Below are 24463 nucleotides of genomic sequence, written 5' to 3' on the forward strand. Positions count from 1 at the left end.
GGACCCACCCACCATCCCTCCCGCCCACCCTACTTTGACTTCCGCTGTATTAACTTTTGTTGTTGTTCAGGCTGCAGAGCGCCGCCAAACAATAACAGCGAGTACCATGCTGACATGAAAGGACGTCTTGTTTTGTCTGATACTGGAAATCACTGACCAAGCAGCGGCTTTCGACTGCTTTGAAGTGAGACCGGATTGGTAACAAACGTATGTGTGTGAGAATCAGAAAAACATAATAACACATTAGGTGATGATAAATGCCTCACCAATTCACCAGTCTTTACATGTGGTATCAGAAGTTAATAGAGATCAAAAGATGTCTCCCAAAATACCCTGGCAGACAGGATGAAGAAAGATGCCACTGAAGTTGGAGAGAATGGCTTTCAGTCAGGAATCAATCCCACTTGTCTGCTGAGTCCTGTCTGGTCACCTTGGCTGAGATGTTCAAGAGCTTCTTGCAGCTGCACACAAAGAGAGACAGAAGACAGTTGGTCACAATCATGCAGCACAATTCGAGTGTTTTGACCCGAAGTGCTGCGCCACAAATTATGTGGAAGTCTATCCTTTGAGAGAGGTAACAGCTAGGCAATTTGCTGCAGTCATGCCCAGAGTTTTCAGTCAGGTATTAGAACAAAATACTGACCAGAACCCCATTTCTGTGCACTCTCTTCCAAGCTCCAAGTAGAGAACCACTCACAGACTAATAGACTGCTTGAGTGTTCCACTGAAACGCTGAACAAATTTACTTCGGAAATGGAGAAAAAAATGGGACAAATACCTGCCATTTTTCGCTAGCTGCATACCGAGGTGGTTCCCTGGAGCTCAGCTGGATTTTCTCCATTTGAACTGAGGCCCTCTGGATGAGCTCTGTGAAATGCGTGAAGAGGGTGACTCACCAAGTGTTTGAGTATGATGATTTTCCTACCCTTCCATGACTCACTAAAGTATATAAATATAATCTTGGTTCTGATCATGGATAAAGAGCACATTGAAACCACTGCCATGGCTCAAGAAAATTCTAAAATGGCACCCAGGTGCAGGTATAGAAGTTATCACTATTTACAGGTTGTAGACTCAATTTGATTTCCAAAGACATTATTGCCTTGTTTTTTTTAAGATTAGACATGAAACATGTTCAACCATCAACCCTCCCGAGGATGCATTGTTGACCGTGTTTCTGCCTTGTTTTCCATGATAGGATCTGAAACATGGTCGACTGCGCAACCTGGGAATGCTGGGTTTGTAGTCAAAGGAAGTCACTGTGGAGGATAGGATTTTTTTATTTAAATCTGCCTTTGTTTCTGTTGTTCCGTATACTTCAAAGCCATGCAGGAGTATAGGGAGTGTCTTTGCATGCATTTTATGTTTTACGCAATGTTGGCTCCCAGAGCTTTTTTCAGGCATTGGAGAACTTAGAAAGCCACTTAACTGACACGCAGATTCAAGTTATCTGATTGAAGAATTCAGGTTTCCACTTTTTTTTTCCATTATGGAAAAGTCATGTCAAAATAGTAAAGGTATCTTTTGTTTGAAAGTAGCTATCACCGTGTACTCACCACTCCCTTCTGGCCTGCTTCCCCATTCTTCTTGAACACAATATTGCTTACAGGCTTTACAGTAGGTGTTTCTGCCAGGAATAGGCTTCACGTCATTGTTACTTATTAAAAATTTACAGAATAATTCACCCATTCATTTTTGAGTCACCATCCTCCACACGGCCTCAACAGTGTATTTGAAGTACTCTTGCATGTGGATCTCGTCCTTAAACCTCATGACCTGTGCGTGTTTGTGATTGTCAGTCAGGAGCTCCAGCCCCGTCTGGAGCAGTTGGAGGTCAGAGCTTGGCCTGCAACGTTCAGCTGGCGCAGCATGAGAAGACACATCCATATTTTATTCTGGCCCATGGCAAGAGCCGAGCTATAGATAGCACTTTATTCCTGCTCCTCTGCAAACAGCAGATGCCTTAAAATATACAAGTAGAGGCAAAAGCCAGCAGAAAGGAAAAGTGTCTGACTAAAGATGGGACATTACATGCTTCCCAGTGGCTGGGGATGACAAGGCATGAGACAGTAAGTGTTCAAATCCTGCAAAACACGGGGAGTCTCTGTCTGCTCCTGGTGTTTTTCTAAGTCCTCCAGATGTCTTTAAAGGGGGAGTTTGGATTTTTGAAGTGGGGTTGTATGTGCTTATCCAAAGTCAGTGTATAACCTACAGCAGAAGGTGGTCTGTACGTCTGCAGTTTGAAGAAGCAGACAGGAGTGCTTAGGGTGTTTTAAAGGGTTAGTTTGGATTCACCAGAGTCTCACAATAACACAAACAAACTAACTGATCGAGGCAGTAATAGACCAGCTACTCTTGTTTTCTGTGAGGTAAAATTACTGTTTTCTTAAAGGAGTCTGCTGGCTTTAACAAGACCATAGATGGATTAAATGGCTTCAGTTCCCTTTTGGAAAGGGCTGTCTGATGGCAATGTTAAGTGGTGAAAATGGTCTAAATTCAGCACACACTTAGGTGGCTAAAACACATTTTGCAGCCCTTGCCCAAAGCAGTACATTGCATAGTTTCTGTGGCGGAACTCCTGTCGGCTTCTCCAAACTGGGTTCGTGCCAAGCGCCATCCACTGTAGGCAGTAAATTGAAAGAAGCAACTCATACAATCCCACTTCATAAAATCTGACCATTCCTTTAAGTGTTTTTAATTGTCAGTGTGTTCATTTTGTCTTGGCAATCACCAAAAACATGCAGTACCACTCATGCCTTTCTTTCTATGATGTAAGGACAAGGAATAGTCAAACTTAAGATTTCTCCCATGTTGGAGTACATGGTTCCCCACACACTCATTTATTTGTGGTGGCCCACAACGATATCAACATTCATCACCACATATTGATTTTCTGTTTTTAAAGCCGGACAGTTCATGAGGGCACCATTTATTAATTCATATAGGAGTAGAATGCTTTATTTCTTAGAACAGCACTCTCATTTTGTCCATTGTTTTTCCAAACTACTTTAGATGAAACCGGTTGTGTACTCGTGGAAAACGCATACCCCGCTGGGTCCAAATGTTTGCTTTCATTGGTCTCTGCAGCAGCTGCTTCTCTAATCCATCAGTCTGATCAGCTCTGATTGATCCAACCACAAACAAAACGACTCATCAGCTCTCCAGCCTGTGACTTTAACTCAACAAACTGCTGCTGAGGGGGAAAAAACTCATAAAGGTTGTGTCCGAAATCATTCACTCATTCACTACTTTCTACTCACTATATAGGGAGTTCTATGTAGAGGACTATATAGTGATGGAACATGAAAAAACACTTTCGGATACTACTCAGGTTATTTTCTCGGCGCAGTTAATTGCGCCATTGCTGTCGCACAATAAAAACATGTCATATCAACATTGGCTGGTCCATAGCAAATACTGGCATGCGTATTTGTGATACAAACATGAAACTATACTTCGCCTACTTCCCCCAAATTGATAAATAACATTACAAAGTACTTTGTGGCTGTTTGTGTTGTGATGCTGCTCTGCTCACATTTAACCTAATAACATTACACTGGCAGAGAGACAAGAGGGGAGAGAGCAGTGCAATTGCAACCTGTCCTACTAATGCAAGTTGAACCTTTGTTGCGTCAACGTTTGTTTTACCAGTCAGTCATGTAATAACGTGTGAATTTAATGTAAAATGTTGTACATTATGGCACAAATCAGAGCTGGTATCGACTCAGCTTGCTAAGATTAGCCAGCATTTTTAGCCCTACTTTGTACAGTAACTGTCAAGCACTTGAGAAGATCAAATGCCGATTTATTTTTATCTCCATGTGAACTGACGACTACACATTAAATTGACAGTTTATTACATGGCAAAGAAAAACTGGTAAAACAAAGTTAAACCTGTCATCATAAGTTAAACAGTGGTAGAGGGTCATGGGAGGATGTGAATGAAGCAATGTTACATCAATTGGCCAAAGGGGGGCGCTAAAGCTACCAATTGAAATTGCAAACTTTGAATGGGCATATCTCATGCCCCGTATGTCATAGAGACATGAAACTTTGCACAGAGATGCCTCTCCTCACGAGGAACAAATTTGCCTCAAGAACCCTGTGATATATCTTGATCGAGCACTCAGTACTCGACTATGTTCACCTGTACTGTATTTGATCAGGGCTCGATTGCTCATGGCTGTTGTTGTTGACATGGCTACCAGTAAAGGCTACCGTTATACTTTGAACCTTGTCTCCGTGTCCTGGTAATTGTATGAGTATCACAGGAACATATACTCACCCTGCATTCGGGAGTCAAGATATACTACAACAGTATATCTAGAAAACCACAACAAACCCATAACTTCCGGTTATATTGATTTTCGATTTTTTAAAATCGATCTCTTCCTAGGAAGTTTGACCGATCTGCATGAAACTCGGTGAACATAATCTAGGGACCAATATCTAAAGTTCCCTCTTGGCAAAAGTTGGAAAACTTACTAAAACTGAGCTTCTATAAGGCAATGAATATTGTGGAGGACGTGGCTCATCACATAAAGGTGTATAACATCTCAAGGGTTTCACCGATCACCACGCAACTTTGTAGACATATGACCACACATAATCTGAAGGGACCCCTCCATTACTGACCCCATCAAACAAAATGAGGGCGCTAGAGAGCTAATTTCTTATCTAGGCCTAACCACCATATCGATTTTTACTAAACTTGGTAGATATGTAGAACAGGACACCTCAAGGTGACTGGAGAAATTTAACTCTAATTGGCAACTGGGTGGCGCTATAACAACAGAAAAATGCTTAAAAATGGCTAAAATGCGACCGATTGCTGCGGCTCCCCCTGTGTTTTTTTTTTCTAATTTTTGGTATGACTAAGTCATGGTATGGTATGCTGTACTCAATGGGTATGGACTAGTAGGGTAAAATAATTCCCACTATACATTCAGACAGCACTACAAAATGGCTAACTCACTATATAATGGACTACATGGTGAGTAGTGAGTGATTTCGGACACGGTCAAAGAGTTCCATCTGTGTAACACCTGCAAAAATGTCCTTACTCGGAATGGCGCAGAATGATAACAAAGGAAGATGTGAGCTACTACCACACATAGATTCTAATTCTGTAACGCTGGAGGATCTATCTTTTTTCCTCATCTCCTGTCAAATCATTTTAAATGTTGTTGCAGTATGGACTTATTTTAAGTTTTTCATACATTAAAATATTTTCTAAGACTATTCAGTGTCACAACAAAAAAAGTACATTTCCAAAGTTTAATTCCCTTTTATTATATTGTCCCTGCCTCTTGCTGTATTCTCACTCTCTTTTTTTCCCATTCTAGCTCTTTTCCTTCTGTGATCACTTTCTTCCCCCTGTTATTTTTTCCCCTGTCCATCTTCTCATATTTTCAGTTTATGCTCCTTTACCCACGCGCTTTATCCCTCCTGGCTCTCTTATCTGCATCTCATTACCAACATCATCTCCTTTCTCTCTGCTTCAACACCCGTGGCGTCCATTGTCTACCCCTCTCTTCCTCACGCTTCTCCAGCTCTATCTCTTTCTCTCTCGGCCATTCTCCATTCATCCTTGGATCCCTTGTCTTCTCCGACACTGGATCCCTTGTCTTCTCCGACACTTTTGTCTTTTCCTTTGTTTCTGTCTAACCTCTTACTCTCTTCTCATGTACCTGTCACACTTCCAGAAGCAGTGCTGTCAAAGCTTTCCCAGAGAGCTAAAGTAGAGCGCTCCTATTGAAACAATGGCAAATTTAATAAATCACAGCGGGAATCAGAGCCGGTATGAACCCCTGTTTCCTTTTCATTGATCCCCTCTGCACTCATTTGCTCCCCAAGTCGTGAAGGGGAGGAGGAAAAAACAAGGGAAAAGAGATGCGACTTAAGTGTGTGCACGTGTAGTGCTCTTGTGTGGGTGTTGGCATGTGTTTGAGGTACAGGCAAAGAAAACACATGAGAAAGGGAGTAATAAAAGGAAATCTAATGAAAAAAAAAACCCTGAAATCTGCGGGAATTTAATTTCTTGGGCTCTCGTTCTCTTTTCCTCCCACAGATTTACTCCAAATTAAAACAGCAGGGGTTTTTAGGGTCCAAAGATCTTCAGAAATCTTCCTATCGTTTCCCTTGTGGCTACATCTGCTGCTATGTGTACAAATGCTGTGGGGCTGACAGGCTTGATGAGATCAAACAGTAATAACTGACTCCTAATTATAAAAATACTCATGTCAAGAAGTGACATTAAATAGGCAATATATTCATAAGAGATATCACAGCAATTGTTCCCAACTTTTGCCCTTTTATTGGCATTAAGTAGGTGTGGATGTTATTAAACATGATTTTTTATTTATTTATTTTTTTTTTGTGCATTTGGCTGAGGTAATTTTAAGGTCCAGTGTGTAGATTTTATGGGGGTATATTTGCAGAAGTGGAATATAATATAGTAAGTAAGTTTTATTTTGTGTGTAATCACCTGAAAATAAGAATTGTTGTGGTTTTGTTACCTTAGAATGACATGTTTATATTTTTAAAGGGAGAGGGTCCTCGTCCATGGAGTCTACCATGTTGCATCACCACATTTCTACATTAGTCCAAGATGGACTAATCAAACACTGGCTCTAGATAGGGCAATTCCTGTTTTCCCATCAGATTTTTTTTTTTTTTATATACTTGAAACTGCTTTATTTTGTGTTTTACTGGTTTAAATCATCAGGTCCATTTGTTTTGGAGAGGACAAGACCTCTGTTGATAATTAGGTTCCTGGTAAAACCCTCCTGAACATCTGAATCTGAAGTTATCAGTGAAACAAGGTGAGCACACATCAACCGGTGCTGGGCTAAGGCCGTCTATGACGAGCCAAAATCACATCAGAAAAACACTGATCTGCAACGTGAAACTGCTTTATTCAGTGTTTTTAGCAGTTTAAATCATCGGGTCTGTTTGTTTTGGAGAGCTAGAGACCTGAACACTAAAGGCATCATAATCAGGAGTTCACTTTTGGCACATGAGAGAAGTTTCAGCTGGTTGCGATTTACAATCCAGACTGCTAGATGCCACTAAATCATACACACTCCATTTTTAAGTGGCTGAAATACCTTTTGCTGCTAACCTCCATCCACAGCAGCACATTGCTCCCTGGTAGTACTCCCATCTGCTTCTCCAAACACAGAGGGTGCTGACTGACATCTACTGTAGGTAACACACTGACTGTAGATAAGCACCTCATACACCCCCACTTTAAATCAACGACCTTTAATATCAGCTTTAAAACTAGCCTGGTTCCAGACCATAGACCCCGCCCACTCAACTGAGTAGGCTTGCATTACTGCTCTGGCATACTGCAATGAATTTGCGATTTATCTCGTCCAAACGATGGACGGACCAATGAACGCCGGGGGTCTAGCGATTAGCCAATCAGCGCCACGCTGATGTCAAGCTGTACGCCGGTGGGTAACTGGTGAGGATGGCAACAATGGCGACCGCTACAGATCCTACAGACCACATTAGCGATGCTATCGAGGTATTTCGCCACTACTCGCGTTAATGGAGGACCAAATTAAGGAAGCTGCTAAACTGGATTTAACGGCGATGCAGCTGGGCGTGCACGACGACGGAGACATTTTAAACGGGCAATGCTCGCTTGTTTTCGGCACCCCCAAGGCATGGATACTAATGACGTCAGATTCTGGGTGAGTCGTTGATCTCTACTGATTGGTTAGGGAAAAATCAAATTCCCTCCCCCTTGTAAATCGCCTTCAATGGAAGCCATGTCAGACTGAAGGTTCTGGGAGCTTCAGTCTGACACTCAGGCTACTTTAAAACAGTTATCAGAGAAAAAAGGTGCATACACATTAGCAGGCGCTGCATTAGCAGTCCATCTGTGATGAGCCAAACAGCGTCGGAGACACACTGATTTGTGATGTAAAACTGATTTGCAACCATTTTAATCACCTGGTCTGTTTGTTTTGGGGAGGGAGAGACCTCTGCAAATAATTCAGCTCCCGTTAAAGCACTTCCTGAACAATGAACATTGAAGAAATCCTAAGCGAGAGTTCAGTTCAGCTGGTTGCAATCTGCAGTCGTTCCTACTAGATGCCACTCAATCCTCAGCCTGGAAATCCAGACTCAAATCTATAAAGATTTTGAGTCTGGCCCTCACCGATACACCCTTCCTACCCAAGGGGCGGCACTAACTGAGGCATATTAAATGCCACTGCACGCAATTGGATAGCACGATAGCCAATCAGAGCAAAAAACAAGGCGACGTATTCATTGCAGTGAGCCCCATTTGTTTGCTGACCAGTGGGGCTAACTGATATAATCTGCTTTTGCCGTATCCCGCTGGCAAAACAGCAAAAACGTCCTTCCTGGAAACGAAGGCTTCTAGGGCAGTCTACTGTTCCTCTCTCAAGGAAAAAGATAAGCGTAGTTGGCTTAGTGTTTCTTCCAAAGCTAAACTGAATGGACGCGGTCCGCCGGCAGCTGCCATCTTGGCTGTTTACTTTTAGACTCTTACAGCGCAGCGCTGTCCTCATCATGTTACGCCAGCCCAGAGCCCGCCTCTGTCAGATAGACTGATCTGATTGGTCCGATGGCGATTCAGCGGGCTCTGCTCGTCGGGGCCAGATCCCCGTGCAGAGCAAATTTGAATTTGCTAGGGACGGGGCATCTGGATTTCCAGGTTACTCAGTCCTATGAATCCTACACACTGCTCCTTTAAGTGTGGAGGCAACATCTGCAACGTCTCAGTCAATACATTTTGCCCTAGAATAGGTAGTTTAGCATGAAGTGTGGCATGACACAGAAAGGATTCTATGTGTGTGGATTCAGAGCAATCTAATCCATCTTCCATCTGCATTGCGAGCCGTACTATCACCTGCCTCAGGGCACAGGGCATTGTTGAAGAGTCTGGAAATGTTGCCTTGTGCCTCTCTGACTTTCAGCAGAGAGAAAAAAATCTTCTTGAGCCTAAGAGAAATAAGGGTCAAGCACTATTTATGGAAAGAGAGTCATGGTCAAAGGTTTCAGTTTCTGACAGACAGTAATTCCCATAGGCTGTATCAGCGATTTGGTGGAAGCCAGCCTAGTCTTGTTCATTTGGCTTTTTGGAGTAGCTAGTCCTTCACTGTATTTTTTGCTGACAGAACAACTGTTGCCCTTCCTGGTGCTGAATATCATTTTCTGTGAAGGTACAGGCATCAGATACAGGCATCATTATATCAGCTTTCTGTTGTGATTTATTTTTAGAAACCTCTGTTTCTGCAAATCTGTGTTTTACCTGTGAATCTTCCTACAGAAAACATGCATTTGTAGAAATTATATTATAATAGTATATTATTAAATCTTCTGTTGATTTGTTTTTTCATGCCATCCACATTTAGTATTACTGTTGTCATTGAGGTTGTAGCAGCATCTCTAGTAGCAGCAACAGAAGTGACAGGAAGTATTACTAACTAATCATCCTGATTTGATATTTACAACTAATGACTACATTAGAAAATGAATTGCACCAGGGAAAATGTCATAGGTAAATCAATTATCTGTTATCTCCTAAGTTTACTATGGCACTTTAAGCATTATTATGCCACCCACATATTCTTATCCTTGTTTGTCTGCTTTTTCTCTTTGCCATCATTAAGTTGTTGTTTTTTTTTCACCACTCAAACTAAAATGACTAATGTGAAATAATGTCACTAATGGAGTCGGAAAATTAAAGCCAATGTGGAAGTGCCTGAAATCTGCATTTTTACTTATGGCCAGCAGGGGGCGACTTCAGTTGTTGCAAAAAAAAAGTCCTATAGACTAGAACGAAAATGATAAAATTTAAATTTTGCCTCAGTGAACAGCGGCACAGTGGTACAGTGGTTAGCGTTGTCACCTCATAGCAAGAAGGTTCCTGGTTCCTGGATTTGAACCCCCATGTGGAGTCTCCATGTTCTCCCTGTGTCAGTGTGAGTTTTCTCCGGCTTCCTCCCACAGTCCAAAGACATGCAGGTTAATTGGTGACTAAATTGCCCTTAGGTGTGAATGTGAGCATGAATGGTTGTCTGTCTCTATGTTTCAGCCCTGTGATAGTCTGGTGACCTGTCCAGGGTGTACCCCACCCCCCACATGACCCTGAACAGGATAAGCGGTTATGGAAAATGAATAAATGAACCTTAGTAAACATTTTCCCAATCAAAAGTTTCAAGACATCTTCAATACAACATGTAGGGCTATTGCAATACCTGCGGTATTGCAATACTGAGCATCTATTCTGTATTGAGTGCTTCATTTTTGCCATTTTTTCTGAATGCCTGGAATTAAGATATTCAACCTTGGGTAAAACTCAACACTTGTCACTGTCACTTATTACCCAGCTATCCAATCACAATGGAGGAGGGGCTGTATAAGTAGCCTACCCCAACAACCAACAGTCACAGCGCTGAACAACAACAATGGAGGAGAAAGTCTTACTGCAGACCACATAGACTGGCAGCTTTGTCCTCTCTCCCTTAGTGCTTTAGTATTCCCTTTATCAAGTGCAAGTACTGTACCTTGTGCCGACATTTTTACTTTCACAGATTTTGTGTTTCATAGCAACCAGACAACCAAAAACATCTCAGCTGAAAAATGCTGTGCCCCTTGTTGCGCCTCATTGACCTTCTGTGTTCTGTATTATACATTCAACTAGTATTTACTGTTTTGAAATTGTCATCTTTGTCATTTAAAAAGCAACAATATGCCCAATTATTGCCTGACAATAAAGCTTACTTATAAATCACTAAAATCAGAGCAAATTAATTTGCAAAAACACACATATTGTGCTGTTGAGCCATCCTTAATCACTGCAGGGGAAATTCATTCAGCCAGCAGCCCAAACAGCTCGATGTCCACCCCTAAATAATGGTTCCAATGTAAAATAGATGGTAAAGCAGGGTATGCTTTAGGGCAGTGGTTCCCAACTGGTGGGTCGAGGTCCAAAAGTGGGTCGCAGGTCCATTCTGAATGGACCACAAGTGACTTGCGAATGTGCCAGGTTTGTAAAAAGAAACAACTAGATTTTGAAATATAGTGAATTTCCAGCAAACTAGCTCGACGACATGGCCAAATCTGGACCCCATAACCAGACCAGTTGGGAACCACTGCTTTAGGGCGTGGTTATCTTGTGACTGACAAGTCGCTACCAAAATGCCAAAATTGAGGCTTTAAATTGGTAGTCCACCAACCAGTGGATGTTGTCTGAATGGCTATGAAATGGCAATTCAGTGAAAAGCTGTGTCAGAATGCTATTTGGATTAGCCATTAAAGATTTATATATTTTGACTATTGAAAGTTGCCAATGATTTTGGTTTCTGCAAGCACTGAGAGGATTTGGTCAACACTGTTTGTGGTGCATGTGCACATATGTACAATAACCTATCCCCTTTATAGGGAAGATGTATAAAAAGAAGTTATAGTTATCAAGTCTGGCAGTGAGTAACTTGTCAGTGCTAACCTTTTTTTGTGCTCACCTTAGTGGACCCACAATAAGAACTGTGAGTACACGTCCATCAAAAAGCAAATGGCTGCGTATCTTACTTGTCTGGGTCTGTATGAGTGCATTGCTCACCAGTAAGGTCCCAGGGGAAGCCAGAGAATGAGAGATGGAGAGAACAGAGGAGGAGGGAAAAGCAGATAGATTGTATTATGTTTGGACTGGACAGCAACATTCGGCAACATCCTGATTATTATTCAGATGTTAAATGTTCCGTAGTCTTTATGTTGGATGTGAAAGTATAATATAATTGTCTTTTTCGAGTATGTTTCCTTTGTCACTATTTACACTGAAACAACAGGTTTGACAGACATTTTCATATTCGGGTAAAATCCATAAAAAAGATGAAAATGGGGATTGGAGTCCACTTTATGTAAACTGCTGTGCATTCCACACAACTGATAGCAATGTACTCAACAGACAGGAAGTCTAAAATAAAAGCAGGATGGGAGTTTAGGAATGTATAAAGATTAACATACACAAAACCAAACGCATGCATGTACATACACACTTTAACAAAAGCCTGCATAAACAAGAACAAGTGTGTAGTCCAACAAAAAAAAAAAAAAAAAAGGAAAATTGTTTAGGGTTATCTCCTCGTTGTGGGCACCATGAGACCACCAGGAATAAGTTGACTGAGGCAGCATGCCATTGACATCCTCTGCTTATGAGACACTGTTAACACACGATAAGGGAGTAGCTTCAGATAAGGGAGATGAAAAGGAGAAAATAAAGGCACCAGAGCTTTAGCTGACATTGAACTCAAAATGAGAAGCCAGTGTGAACTTGGGGTCTGGGGAAAAACAAATGTCAGAATAAAATATCTTGGTAGCTGCTTCTGACAGATGTGAGAAATGGGGAATAACAGCAAAATAGCCAGAAACCTACCAGAGGAAAAATACTGCTAACTAGAATTACTGCCTCACGGTTGTATGCATACGCCAACAAGTCAAGTTGCACTTCCTTGTCTGCCCAGACTCATAATATATGTAGTGAAGACTTTAAGGGAATTTAATTAAATGTGTTAATTGTGGGGGGTTTTGTGAAATGTAAGTTATCACTATGTTGACATGAACAATTCCAGTGCATAATGTACACTGACAAACATGCCATCATCATTTAGGGACTATTTTCACACAAGAGCACTGAGAGGACTGATAAAGAGCTGCATCACGATGACAATCACCTGAAGCTCAACATCAACAAAACACAATATCATCAGTCGACAATACTTCAAATATGGATGTTGTTGCAAAGAAGCTGCAAATTCTAAAATGTGCTTTTCACTCATTTGAAAATCTATCAAATCAGCACAGTTTCAAGGTGGGCTACCGAGTGTCACCTATTCAGCATCTCACCAGATGTCTCATCTCTGACCCTGAGCTATGGAGTTAATGCAGAATATTATGATGTTACAGTGAAGTTGACCTTTGACATGCGTGTAAAATTTTGTCATATTTAGCAGATTAATTCTTGACTTATATGACCTTGTCCTTTGACCTTAAGTCCTAGAGTTCAAGTGGATGTTTGTCCTAGAAGTGATCAAATTCCTGCCAGGAGGTTCTGAGATATCGCGTTCACTACAATGGGATGGACATGGGATTACACTGACCTTGACCTTTGACCACCGAAATCTAATCAGTTCATCCTTGAGTCCAAATGAATGTTTTTGCTAAATTTGAGGAAATTCAAGACATACTCTAGAAATCAGGTTCACAAGAATGGGACGGACAGTCAGATGATGAAGACATATGGGTACAAAGGGACGACCAAAAAACGCAATGCCAGACCGTCTTGGTGAAGAGGGAGCTGAGCCAGAAGACGAAGCTTTCAGCTTACTCGTTCATCTACGTCCCAACACTCAGCTACTGTATGGTCATGAGCTCTGGGTAGTGACCGAAAGAATAAGATCATGGATACATGCAGCCAAAATGAGTTTCCTCAGAAGGGTGGCTGGGCTCAGCCTTAGAGATAGGGTAAAGAGATCAGACATCCGGAGGGAGCTCGGAGTAGGGCCGCTACTCCTTCACATCGAAAGGGTTCAGTTGAAGTGGTTCGGGCATCTGATCAGGATGCCTCCTGGGCGCCTCCCATTAGAGGTGTTCCAGGCACGTCCAGCTGGTAGAAGGTCCCAGGGTAGACCCAGAACATGCAGGAGGGATTAAATATCTCATCTGGCCTGGGAACTCCTTGGGGTCCCCCAGGAGGAGCTGGAAAGCATTGCTGGGAAAAGGGATGTCTGGGGTGCTTTGCTTGGCCTGCTGCCCCTGGGACCCGGCTTTGGATAAGTGGATGAAGATGGATGGATGGATGGATGGATGGATGGATGGATGGAGGAGCATAATGTTAATATGATGAAATGATTGCTCCATATTTGAATATTGACCAAAGAACATGTATCAGTTTTGCAGAATTAGATGCATTTTATGGTACAAATCATGATGCTTTAGTATTTTAAAGTGATGGAGATTCAAGGTTGTTGGTGTATGTTAGTGAAGGCAAAAAAAAAGAAGACAAAAATAGGAACATAAACATCACCAAAGGGTCAGGAAAACCTTTAGCAACAAATTACATTTGTTTCAGGGAGACTGTGGCTTTAGGCTCCTCTGCTCGGCCTATCGTCTCTTCCTTTCCTTGAAATGGATCAAACAAAGGGAGATAAAGAGAGTTCCAGGAGCCTATGAAATATGTATGCAAGCAGTTAACCTCAAACATGCTGTCACACACTCTCCTCAGTCATGGCAGGTCAATGCTTAAGTGCGACCAGTTCTAGCCCTTCTTGTTTGTTTGCTCAGCTCCAAGTACCTGAATTAGCCTACCATAAGTCCACAGGGAATGGGGCTCCCCTAACCATTTTCAAGTACCTTAGTTATCTGTTCGCTTTCCCTTCAAAGTGTTACCCCAGTGTATTGACACCACAGGTGAAAGCTCTTTGAATTTAAAACAAACAAATAAAAACTGAATGCAGTGGTCAGCTGAATATGTGTAGGCTGACTGTGTAGAAGCCTACACCCTTATTCACTGTTTAACACACATTCTGCTGTGCCAAATAGAGCAGAATACTCCACTATAGCCTTGAAATGTGACTTCTTTCTTCAAGGACATTCACACTACACTGATGCACATGAAGATGGGAGGATTTTTTTCTGTTACAAGAGAAAGGTTTCCTGGCTGCCAATGTAAAAGTCTTGACTTATTCTCCTTCTTACAGTGTACCATATAGCTGATGCTTAGCATCACACACAATGGACCAAAAACATACGTGATTGTCAACAAACATATATATCTCCTGGGATTGAAAAAAAAAATAGCTGGATACTATTAACACAACAATATTTTTTCTTTCAATTTCACAAAATGTGCCTCAAGTGCTAGGACTTACTGTGGGTATGTTACACGAACTAAATGTAACATTTCTGTCAAACTTATACAGGTAACATCTCCATCACTGGAGTAATACATACCAGTCCTTTATAAATATTTAACTTACTGTGTACATTTATTCAAAATGTTTCCATTCCATTGTCTTCTTTGTTTGTACTGTTTAGCGTTTAGTGCGCAAAGCTACACTTACATTATGCTTAAAGTGTATTACTAATAACAAGTAATAACCAATGAAAAATGAGTTGCCTTGTTTGCATCGCTGCACACCTTCCCGTGTCCTCATGTGGGACCTACAGTGGTTTACAAAACTGACTTGGGCTTGGTTGGTTTAAAGAAAACAGTCAGGATGGGAAATCCTTTGCAAGTTGGTGCCAGGAAATGTAGGGAACTCGTGTTTCAGTCTTTGTGTCATGCGTTCAAAAGCATTCCTTCAGAACAAGGCAGATCGCACTCACAGCCAAGGGTTGGTGTACATGCACTTCAGCTTACAGCAACATAGCCGGAAGCAACTGCTACAGTAGCTGCTTTGGCATCAAAGCCAGTATGCGACCTGGGAAAGAAAATGTTTATTTTTTATTTCAGTCAAAATATTTTTAGTATCCTTTATTGTCCTTGTACTATTAATGTGAAACACAATGCAGTCTTCCTGCCCAACAGGAATGCCTTCTACTTAGGCAGGGCAAAGGACAAAGGAAAAAGAGTTAACTGAGTCAGACATTATGCTGGTGCTCACTATTACATTGATCTGGATGAATGACAACATAGAAGATAGAGTTGTATTTTGCTGTATCATTGCACTAGCTATAGTCCATTAGTTAGTTTAGCCTTAAGTTTTAAAAAAATGGTATCTTTGCAGTGTGCAATACAATAAAGGCTGCTGGATGGTAAATAAATCAGTCATCAGCAATAACAGTAGCTGGTAGCAGTGGTATCTTAAGTTGAGCAACATGTGAATGAAGGCTGGGGTGATGAATGATTGCTGTCCAGCAGCTTCTGGCCCCGATCACACAGAAAGTGTTTTGCAGGTTGCAAAACACAGGGGGACAAAGCACTGCCTTCTTTTTTTTTTTTTTTTTTTTTTTTTTTTTTAAATTTAATGCTACTAGCAAAAAAAGGTGCTTGCTGCACCTTGTTGTTGCCAGGCAACCACCCCATCACCTCCTTACCCTAACCTTCCTGTGAAATCAATCTGCCATTTACTTATTTATTTATTTTAAATTAAATTTATTTCACAGTAATTAGTAGCTGGTTACTAAAATGGACAGGCAGAGGGTACTTTCTGTAGCTCTGGTTGAGGGTGAAAGGCTGTCAGCAAATAGTTTGTTGGACACAGGGAAACCGTGTGTGTGTGTACCTGACACCCTAAAAAAGAGGGTGGATCACAGGGAGTACCACCAGTTGGTCCAGGAGCTTTGCCTTGATGATGGCCGTTTCAAGTACTGCACGTATATGCCTCCACAGCTGTTGTTTTCTATTGAAATTATGGCAACTTCGGTCAGGTGCGGACTGGGGTTGAAATTCAGCCTGGGAGCTTGGTTTGGAGAGGCCTTTTTTCCGATTACACGATGGACACAAGGGGAACCGTAATTTTAACACAAATACTTTATTTGCAGTATAAAAACAATCTAATGATATTAACCCTATGGGCCCTAGTCCTTTTTTGGGGTATTTTTACTGCCTTTACTTTTAAGCTCATATCACAGTCATTATAAAGGCTACATACACATGCTATATCTTGTTTTTTTTTTCAGGACAATCTGGGCTATCCAGATTTGCCATCATTTCATGTTCTTCTATGTGCCTGTATTTTATATTCATTTTTATATCAATGAAAAAAACAAATCTGTGTTACTAAATTCTTACATTTTTACATGTATCTCAGCATAGCAAGTTGGAAAATGACATATTCTACCATATATGAAGAGGGGAGACTCTCTGGAATCTGGCAATATAAGAACCATGATGGTGGGACATTCTGTCACTTCACAGCTGTCCAAAACATGTAGGTCCCCCTCAATGTATATGGTGACTACGGCCCTGTCAGCATGCATTAGGCTGCAGTTGTCTGGGTGCGCAAAGGTGAAGTGGCTGGTCTTGTCATACAAAGTTTGATGGAAAGTTTGAAAGTCAACTGGACAATATGGAGATATCTGCATCTTGAAAGCCGGACTACAAATGTGGATAGACAGGGAGAAACACACGCAAGCCTAAGACGTGGTAAGATACGATATTCCTCACTATATGAAGTGACTGATAACAAGATCTGTATAATGGATTGTAAAGAAATTCGTCAAGTTTTTATTTTGTAGACAATTAATCTGGATTTATAGCATGATGGGATGACAGTACAATGATGTGTGTGGTATCACTGGAAAGCTCTGCTCCTGCGCTTTCATGTGATATGCGTGGCATTTCTATGCGAGCCTGCATTCGCGAGTAATCCATCCAACAGTAATGTGTGTGCAAAGCTGTATGAAAGCTCTGTTATTCATAATTTTAGTGTAACTTTATCATTTTTTTTCGCTCTGAAAACTGTGGTCTTGTCGGAAAGCTGCGGTTCCGCTGTTTCACGAGATATGCGTGGCTTCTCGCTATGACGCACGGTCGCGGAGAAAATCCATAGAGAAGAACAGGTGTGAATTTGGACGCACTATGCATCTGCTAATTTACCACGCTCCTCTTTTTTTTTTTTTTCCTTTTTTTTTTAACAGGAAAACAACAGTTTAATGGCTGAGCAGCTGAGCCAATCACATTTCAATAGAAACAAGGATCAGCTCAAATTGGGAGGGGATGCTCGTATCTCCCCTTAATATGCCAAATATTAGATTGACCAGTCTGGCGTTCCACTCTGTGCAACCTGCGGCTGCGAGGGCAGGCTGCTGCGGTCAACCGCGGCTGCGTTTTATGGGGTAAATAAATGCTCCGACCACCGGCTGGTTCGGCCTGGAACAGGCCGGCCGTTTGGGAATACTCCCGAACCTCCCTATGGCCAGCCCACCCCTGACTCTGGTTTATAAAGTCGTAAAGCTCTGGGTATACAGCAACCACAACCACCAGTTTTACTCCATTGTTTACCAACTGTAAACTTGTTGTCGTGACCACCACAGAAGGCTCGCCTCTCAAATCATCCGACTGGACAATGGGGAAAAAAGTGGCAATGACATAGGGTGAAACACGAGGCGTGTAGCAACACAAAAACAGCAAGCAAAAAGCTTCATTCTCATTAAAAACAATAACAAAAGCTGCTAAAAAGCTTTCTGTGTGATCAGGGCCAAAAGTGAATTTGAAACCACTGGCCACTTAGCACCAGTTATGTGAGGGATGTATTGACAGCAGTGGAAGTAAGGCAAATGCACAAAAAGCCCTCCAAAACAAAGTGAATTACTATCTTATTTTCATCAAGCAACATTATGTTGTTTACATTATTAAACACAGAGATCTTGGAATCCATAGTCTTCATTTAAAAAATATTGGCTAACTCTGCAACAGCAGGGAATTCAAACTGTAAAACTTTACAATGGTAGTGTGATTATACAATTCAGATAAGGAGATGGCATCAGGTTCTGTGTGAACGCATATCTCAGCTACTAACTTTTAGATGTTTATTCTTATGTCTAAACTCACTCTTTGACCTTGTACCTAAAAATCTGCAATATACATAGCCATCTCATGTGAACCAACATGTATGGTCATGCTCTTAACACTCTAATTTGCAGCCTTTATCCTCCTAACCCACTACTGCACTAGAGTACATTTCTGACTATAGTTCTTTTCACACAGTTGATGCACGCTTGCTCAATAAACCATTGGTTCAACTGCTTGAGTGTGCTTGACTCTCATTTAGCATTTTGGCTGCCTTCTGGGCATCTCGGATCAATTTGTATAGTGATAACACAGAGATTCAGAAATATAACACACTGTTATAATGGAAATATCTCCACAAAGTACACATCCAGCCCTCTGGCTGTAGAGAAGTCTTGACAAAAAAAAAATCAAACATTGTTCATCTTCCTGACTCCCTCCTCAATCATGAATGAATAGATGTTTTGATGTAAGACCTCTGGCCATTGGCAGGGGTCCTAGTCAACAACCCATGTAGAGCCGATACAGCATTGTATCTGAATAGATAACTACATTAACAAGGATTGAACAAAGGGCTTGTATATGATGTGTTTTGTTCGCTAACAGTCGGTTAACAGTGAGTGTGCTGCATAAATGTGATTAGTATTATAGCTCTGCTGTTATTTTCCTAACATTTAAGGATGAATGGATACAACCCAGTTGCAATCCCAAGAACAAATGTTGGCATTGTCCATTTCTGCAAACCACAGATATGTTGCATTTGCTGAATATTCTATTTCAGTTTTACAAAATATACAAAGCACAGTCACAAATTGACAGTACACAAACACCAATTTTACATAACGGACACTTCAAAAATAAATTAACGGCCATTATTATAATACTAGTGTGGTGAAAATATAGAGAATATGCAGACAGTCATTGAATCATGTGGGATGGTAAATTCTCCATACAGTTAATAAAAGGTTGCCATAGTTTATAGAAAGAGTGTATCTTATTCTTTCGTGAGTAAGTTATTTTCTTGAAAGGTACATACATTTTTTTTGGAAATAGCCAATAGGATTTCTGTAAGCTTGATGGAATAGCTATGTCTGATAGTAGGATGTATATGTTACATTTGCATTATGTTATGTAGCAGATATGTTGAAACATTACATTTCATTGTGGTGAACATGTGTTTAGGTTTAGGCACCAGACCAATGGGATATGGTTAAAAAAGCTTGTGAACTGGCTTGAAATACGTAGCTTTGGTGGTATAATACCTGCTGGAAATACAGCAATGTCTTGATTAATGTCTTGATTAAAGAACAGCAGCTTCTAGTGGCACTATTCAGGCTGGAAATGCAGTGATGTCTGAAGAAACAACTGCTTTCTGTGGCCTTATGCTGGCTGAAAACGCCACAGTGTGTCAGTGACAAAACAATTGCTTCTGCTGTCACAAACCCAGCTGGAAATGCAGTGATGTCTCATTAAGGAACAACTGCTTTCAATGGCACTATGCAGGCTGGAAATGCAGCAACGTTTTGGTAAAATGCTACTGCTGTTTGTGGCATTATCCCTGCTGGAAACGCAGCAATAAGTTGGTTAAGTGCTGCTGCTTTTGTGGGACCAGCCTGGCTGGAAACACAGCAATGTTTTGGTAAAATGATGTTGTTGTTTTTGGCACTATCCCGGCTGGAAATACAGCAATGTTTTGCTTAAATGCTACTGTTTTTTTGTGACACTGTCCCAACTGGAAATGCAGTAATGTTTCATTAAAAAAACGGCTGCTTTTCATGCCACTATCCCAGCTGGAAATGCAACAATCTTTTACTAAAAAGCTGCTGTTTTTTGTGGCTCTGTTCTAAAAAGGTAATTGCTCAAAAAATGACTGGTTTTGTTGTTTGTTGGTGTTGAACAATGGTCTGCAGTTTGGCATGTGTCTCGCATAGGTGTCACAGCATCCACCTCCCGATTGCAAAGTACCTCTAGATGACAAAGTTAGCTCATATCTAATGTCATTTCAAAATCATACATATGAAATGTGCAAATGTGACGTATCCATGGTTTGCAGAAATGAACAATACCAACATCTTCTTCGAGGCTGATTGATAGCTTACCTAACTAAAACCCAATCAGCAGAGCCGAAACATATCATAGCCAGTGCTCTTTGACAATTTACCCTGTAATTATAAGTGCGTCCAGTGTCATGGGCAGGTTAGACGCAAAGAAAGCATGAAGGGAAAGCTAGATGGTTTTAAAGCCACGATAGACTTGCCTTTGTCTGGGGATATAATGGTTAAAGAAAATAGATCTGGATTTGCCCTTTTAATAAAGCTATATTCAAAGACCAAACACCTTAAAGGTCTTCTATTAATCTTGAAAACTTTAAGCCAACATCTGTTGCCTAAATGAGGTCATGGTCACTTTGCATCATCTCTTGCACCTGGTTACAGGCCTTATTACCATAGACATGCCAACAGCAGTTCCCTGCTCGACAAAATTATAGAGTGAGATAACCCCAAATAAATCAGAACAAATATGTATCATTGCTAGGATAATATTTGTTCTGAAGCACACTGCTGACACCTCTGTATATTGTTAGCTTTCCACTTATAATATCAGAAACAATGTGAATACTCCTGCCTCTTCACTTTCACCCTCGCCCTCTTCATCTTCCTCTGCTCTCGCACGCTTATTGGCATGCACGATGAGCATCCACTGGGAGCAGCACATCACCATTATTCATGGAAAGAGTACACCTCAGAGCCAGACTGACAGATCAAAAGATGTTGATGATAGGTGGGGGTAGTGGTGGTTGGGGTGATAAATGGCCCCATCTTTTGGAGATGGCTGTACTCTAAGTTTGGGGACAGAGCTGTTTTTCGCAGTTTTTTGAGCGGTTGTTTGTTTTAGGCTATAGTCGTTTATCCATACACCTTCAGTACATGCTACTCGCAGATATCATAGCCCACATACACTTTAAATAGATTGTTACTCGTTGCATAAATTGACGAACTTTAAGGCTTCACAAGCCATGTATAACGCGGCAGTTCCTGTCAACAGACTCTATGGATGGATACGTGGTTAAATATCATGATCTGTTTTAGATATCCACATGTTTTGACTTGTGTGTGTGTGTGTGTGTGTGTGTGTGTGTGTGTGTGTGAGGGGTAAATTATGTATTCTAAATTTGTCTTCTTGGTGGCATAAATCCATCAGCCTGAACATATAGACATATAGAGAGGCCACAGGAATTTCCTGTGCTCTCTTTTTTGTCTCTTCCCACAGCCAGTTGTTTTGCAGTCATTCATCAGGAAGAGTGAGACTGAGCCATCAGGGGAAGCGTTGGCAGGATCCCTGTAGAGATGAGGCAATATTGAATTGATGGAATCATTTAAAGGCCTGAAAAAATAGAATAGAAGAAATAGCACTGTGCTGCCTTTTTTTTTACAGTGTAAATGAGACAGCCTCAGTGACTCATGATGCATATCATACTCTAATCTCTTATCTTTCCAAAAAAATAAAGCAGGCTATTTTTAGGTGTTTGACTTTATGCACCCACGTGTGTATTTATTTTACTATATCTTGTGTGTCTGTCACTATTTGCAAAATGATTTTCACTTTAAAGCCTTATGACAAGCCTGCCATTTTCATTTTGGATCTCTTTTTCGTAGCCATTGACCCAAACACGGAGTCAGTAGAGGATTTGATGCAGAGGTTCCAGGACAGCTTCCGTGTTCCCAACACGCCAACGGACATGTCTCACTACCAGCATGTCATGCACAGCTCGTCGACGGGACGCCGGAGGGTCCTCAGCCACACCAGAGGTAGGACAAAAAGTAATTTTAGAAGTTTACAGTCTTGTTGGAAGAATGTCACAAAAGTTAATAAGATGATTTGTAGGATTTGCATGTTTTCTTTAATTTTACTATGCATACTGGACGATGTTTGCTGACTTCTGGTGCTTGTGTGGTACTAATTTCATGGCTTTGGGGTGACAATATTTGCCCATGAAGTACCTTTTTAAGTAGATGCATACATTCATGGGCCGGTGTATAATATGAAATAAGCATGAGGCCACATGTTCAAGCTGTTCCCACTCCACCTTATGAGATGTATAAATTTATGTGCATTTTCTTTCTACCTACTTTCCAACATGTTGCAGCCATTAACCCAAACTAAAAATCACTTTCTGAGTTGCATCTTATAAAAATCAAACTTTACATCACTGCCATATATTTTTGAAAGAATAGCACTGTAAATTGTTCACATATTAGGCAGTCCAGTTGGCAATTGGTTTTCCTTCATTGTGGTGCATTCATGTCAGATAATCCACATCTATGGGCAGTTTAGATCTTCCATTTTGCTTGACATGTATGAGTTTCTAATGAAGGTGCAAATGCATGCATCTGAATGTAAGACCCCTAGGTGACTGTTTTAACCACTGAGGCATCATGCTGCCTTGGAGAATTGCCAAACTGCTTTGAGGATAATGTCACAGTTCAGTCCACAATTAATTTCCCTCAAGTAAATGTGAATTAACATTTTGTATCCCATATGATATCTGTGAAATGTATTAATATGTAGATTTTTTTTCTTTTCTTTTACATCATGAAACTGATGTAGACAGCAGATATAGGGGTATGGTGCATGAGTAATAAAGACTTCAGTCGGAGTCAGATATGTAATTTGTAAGTGAGCATGTATCCATTTACATATTCCTCAGGGGTCCACATACCCCTGTATCTAACCTTTTGTATAGGCTTGCATTTATCTGCCTGAGTTCTGAGTTCATAAAATAGTCCAAGCATTGCCTAAATCAGAAATATGTTCAAGACAATAATTTGATTTATTTCAAATGGACAGATTACTTTTTGTCACAGCACATTTGAAAAGGGGGACTCTGTACTCTTCTGACCTTTTGTTTATATCTTTTACAGTAATTGCTATCAACGTACACTGTTGGCTTTCTGATTCATTAAAGATCAACTGGGAGCACAGTTTCACACTTGTGAAAAATCCACTCTGTGCAATTTCGAGATGTGACACATTGGTGACACCAGCCATGGCCTAAAGCAATAAATTCAGCTCATTACCAGGAACATTCCAAATCATTTTAATCAGATATGCAGTCTGTGTCATTGGTCATACCGTTATGACCAGTGAGACTTAACATTGAAAATGAGACATTAAGCATGATGGGTTCACCTACCCTTGGCAGAATAACTTACTGCCCTCTTGATCACTGTCATCTACAGTAGATGCAGAATACAACACCAAGCAATTTTGCATATTTTCCATGCTTACTTATGTGGGGATTATTAATCTCTCCAGTCACATAGCCAGTGGTGGAGAGAGTTTATATTCTTGGTTATTTAGAGCATTTCATCTTAGGAAAAAAAAACAAAAAACATGAAAAGGTATCTTGTGTCCATCCTCTGAGCAGATGATGCCTCTAAAATTAAATGCACGCAGGTCAAGCTCCTCAAAAGTCTGTGAAGGGCGCTGCTGAGAGACGTCCTCTTTGAGGTCAATGGAAAAAGAGTTTCCTTTGCTGGCTTATAATTAGGGATGAAAATGTGTCCTTAAGTGCAAAAGCGTAGGCCTGTACTACAAACATGATAATGGGAGAAACACTTAAAGTGAGGAGGAAACTCTATTAGTTGGAGTGAGGTTAAAGGGGAATGTTAATTGGTCGGACCCAGGAAGTTAGTGCTGGATAAATGGAATGCATGCATTGCCAAATTCTTTCAGAAGTACACCAGGCAAAAGCAACGAGGTAACAGATGGTTTTCTTTTGGTAGACCTTCTTTTATGCTGTGCAATGTTTATGTTTCTCTTGCATTTTCTCTCAGCTCCTGTGTACAGGCCGATATTACAGACAGTATGGCCCTGTAACGCTTGATATGACAGGGATCCATGCCATGCAGATCTAACCAAGCGACTCAGACAGGTGGAGTGGAAGACATCATCTGTGTTGTTTAT

The 24463-nt window shown here is 41.0% G+C and overlaps 1 protein-coding gene across 1 annotated transcript in view; it reads left to right on the forward strand.

Moving 5' to 3' along the window:
• The window catches only part of astn2 (astrotactin 2), a 443146-nt gene that overhangs the window by 134824 nt on the left and 283859 nt on the right, over positions 1-24463 (forward strand). The window contains exon 4 of the mRNA XM_033646535.2: positions 22153-22305. Within this exon, the coding sequence (XP_033502426.2) occupies positions 22153-22305 (153 nt within the window). The remainder of the gene's footprint in view (positions 1-22152; positions 22306-24463) is intronic.

This window comes from Epinephelus lanceolatus, chromosome 19, assembly GCF_041903045.1.
Source record: "Epinephelus lanceolatus isolate andai-2023 chromosome 19, ASM4190304v1, whole genome shotgun sequence".
NCBI classification, from domain to species: domain Eukaryota; kingdom Metazoa; phylum Chordata; class Actinopteri; order Perciformes; family Serranidae; genus Epinephelus; species Epinephelus lanceolatus.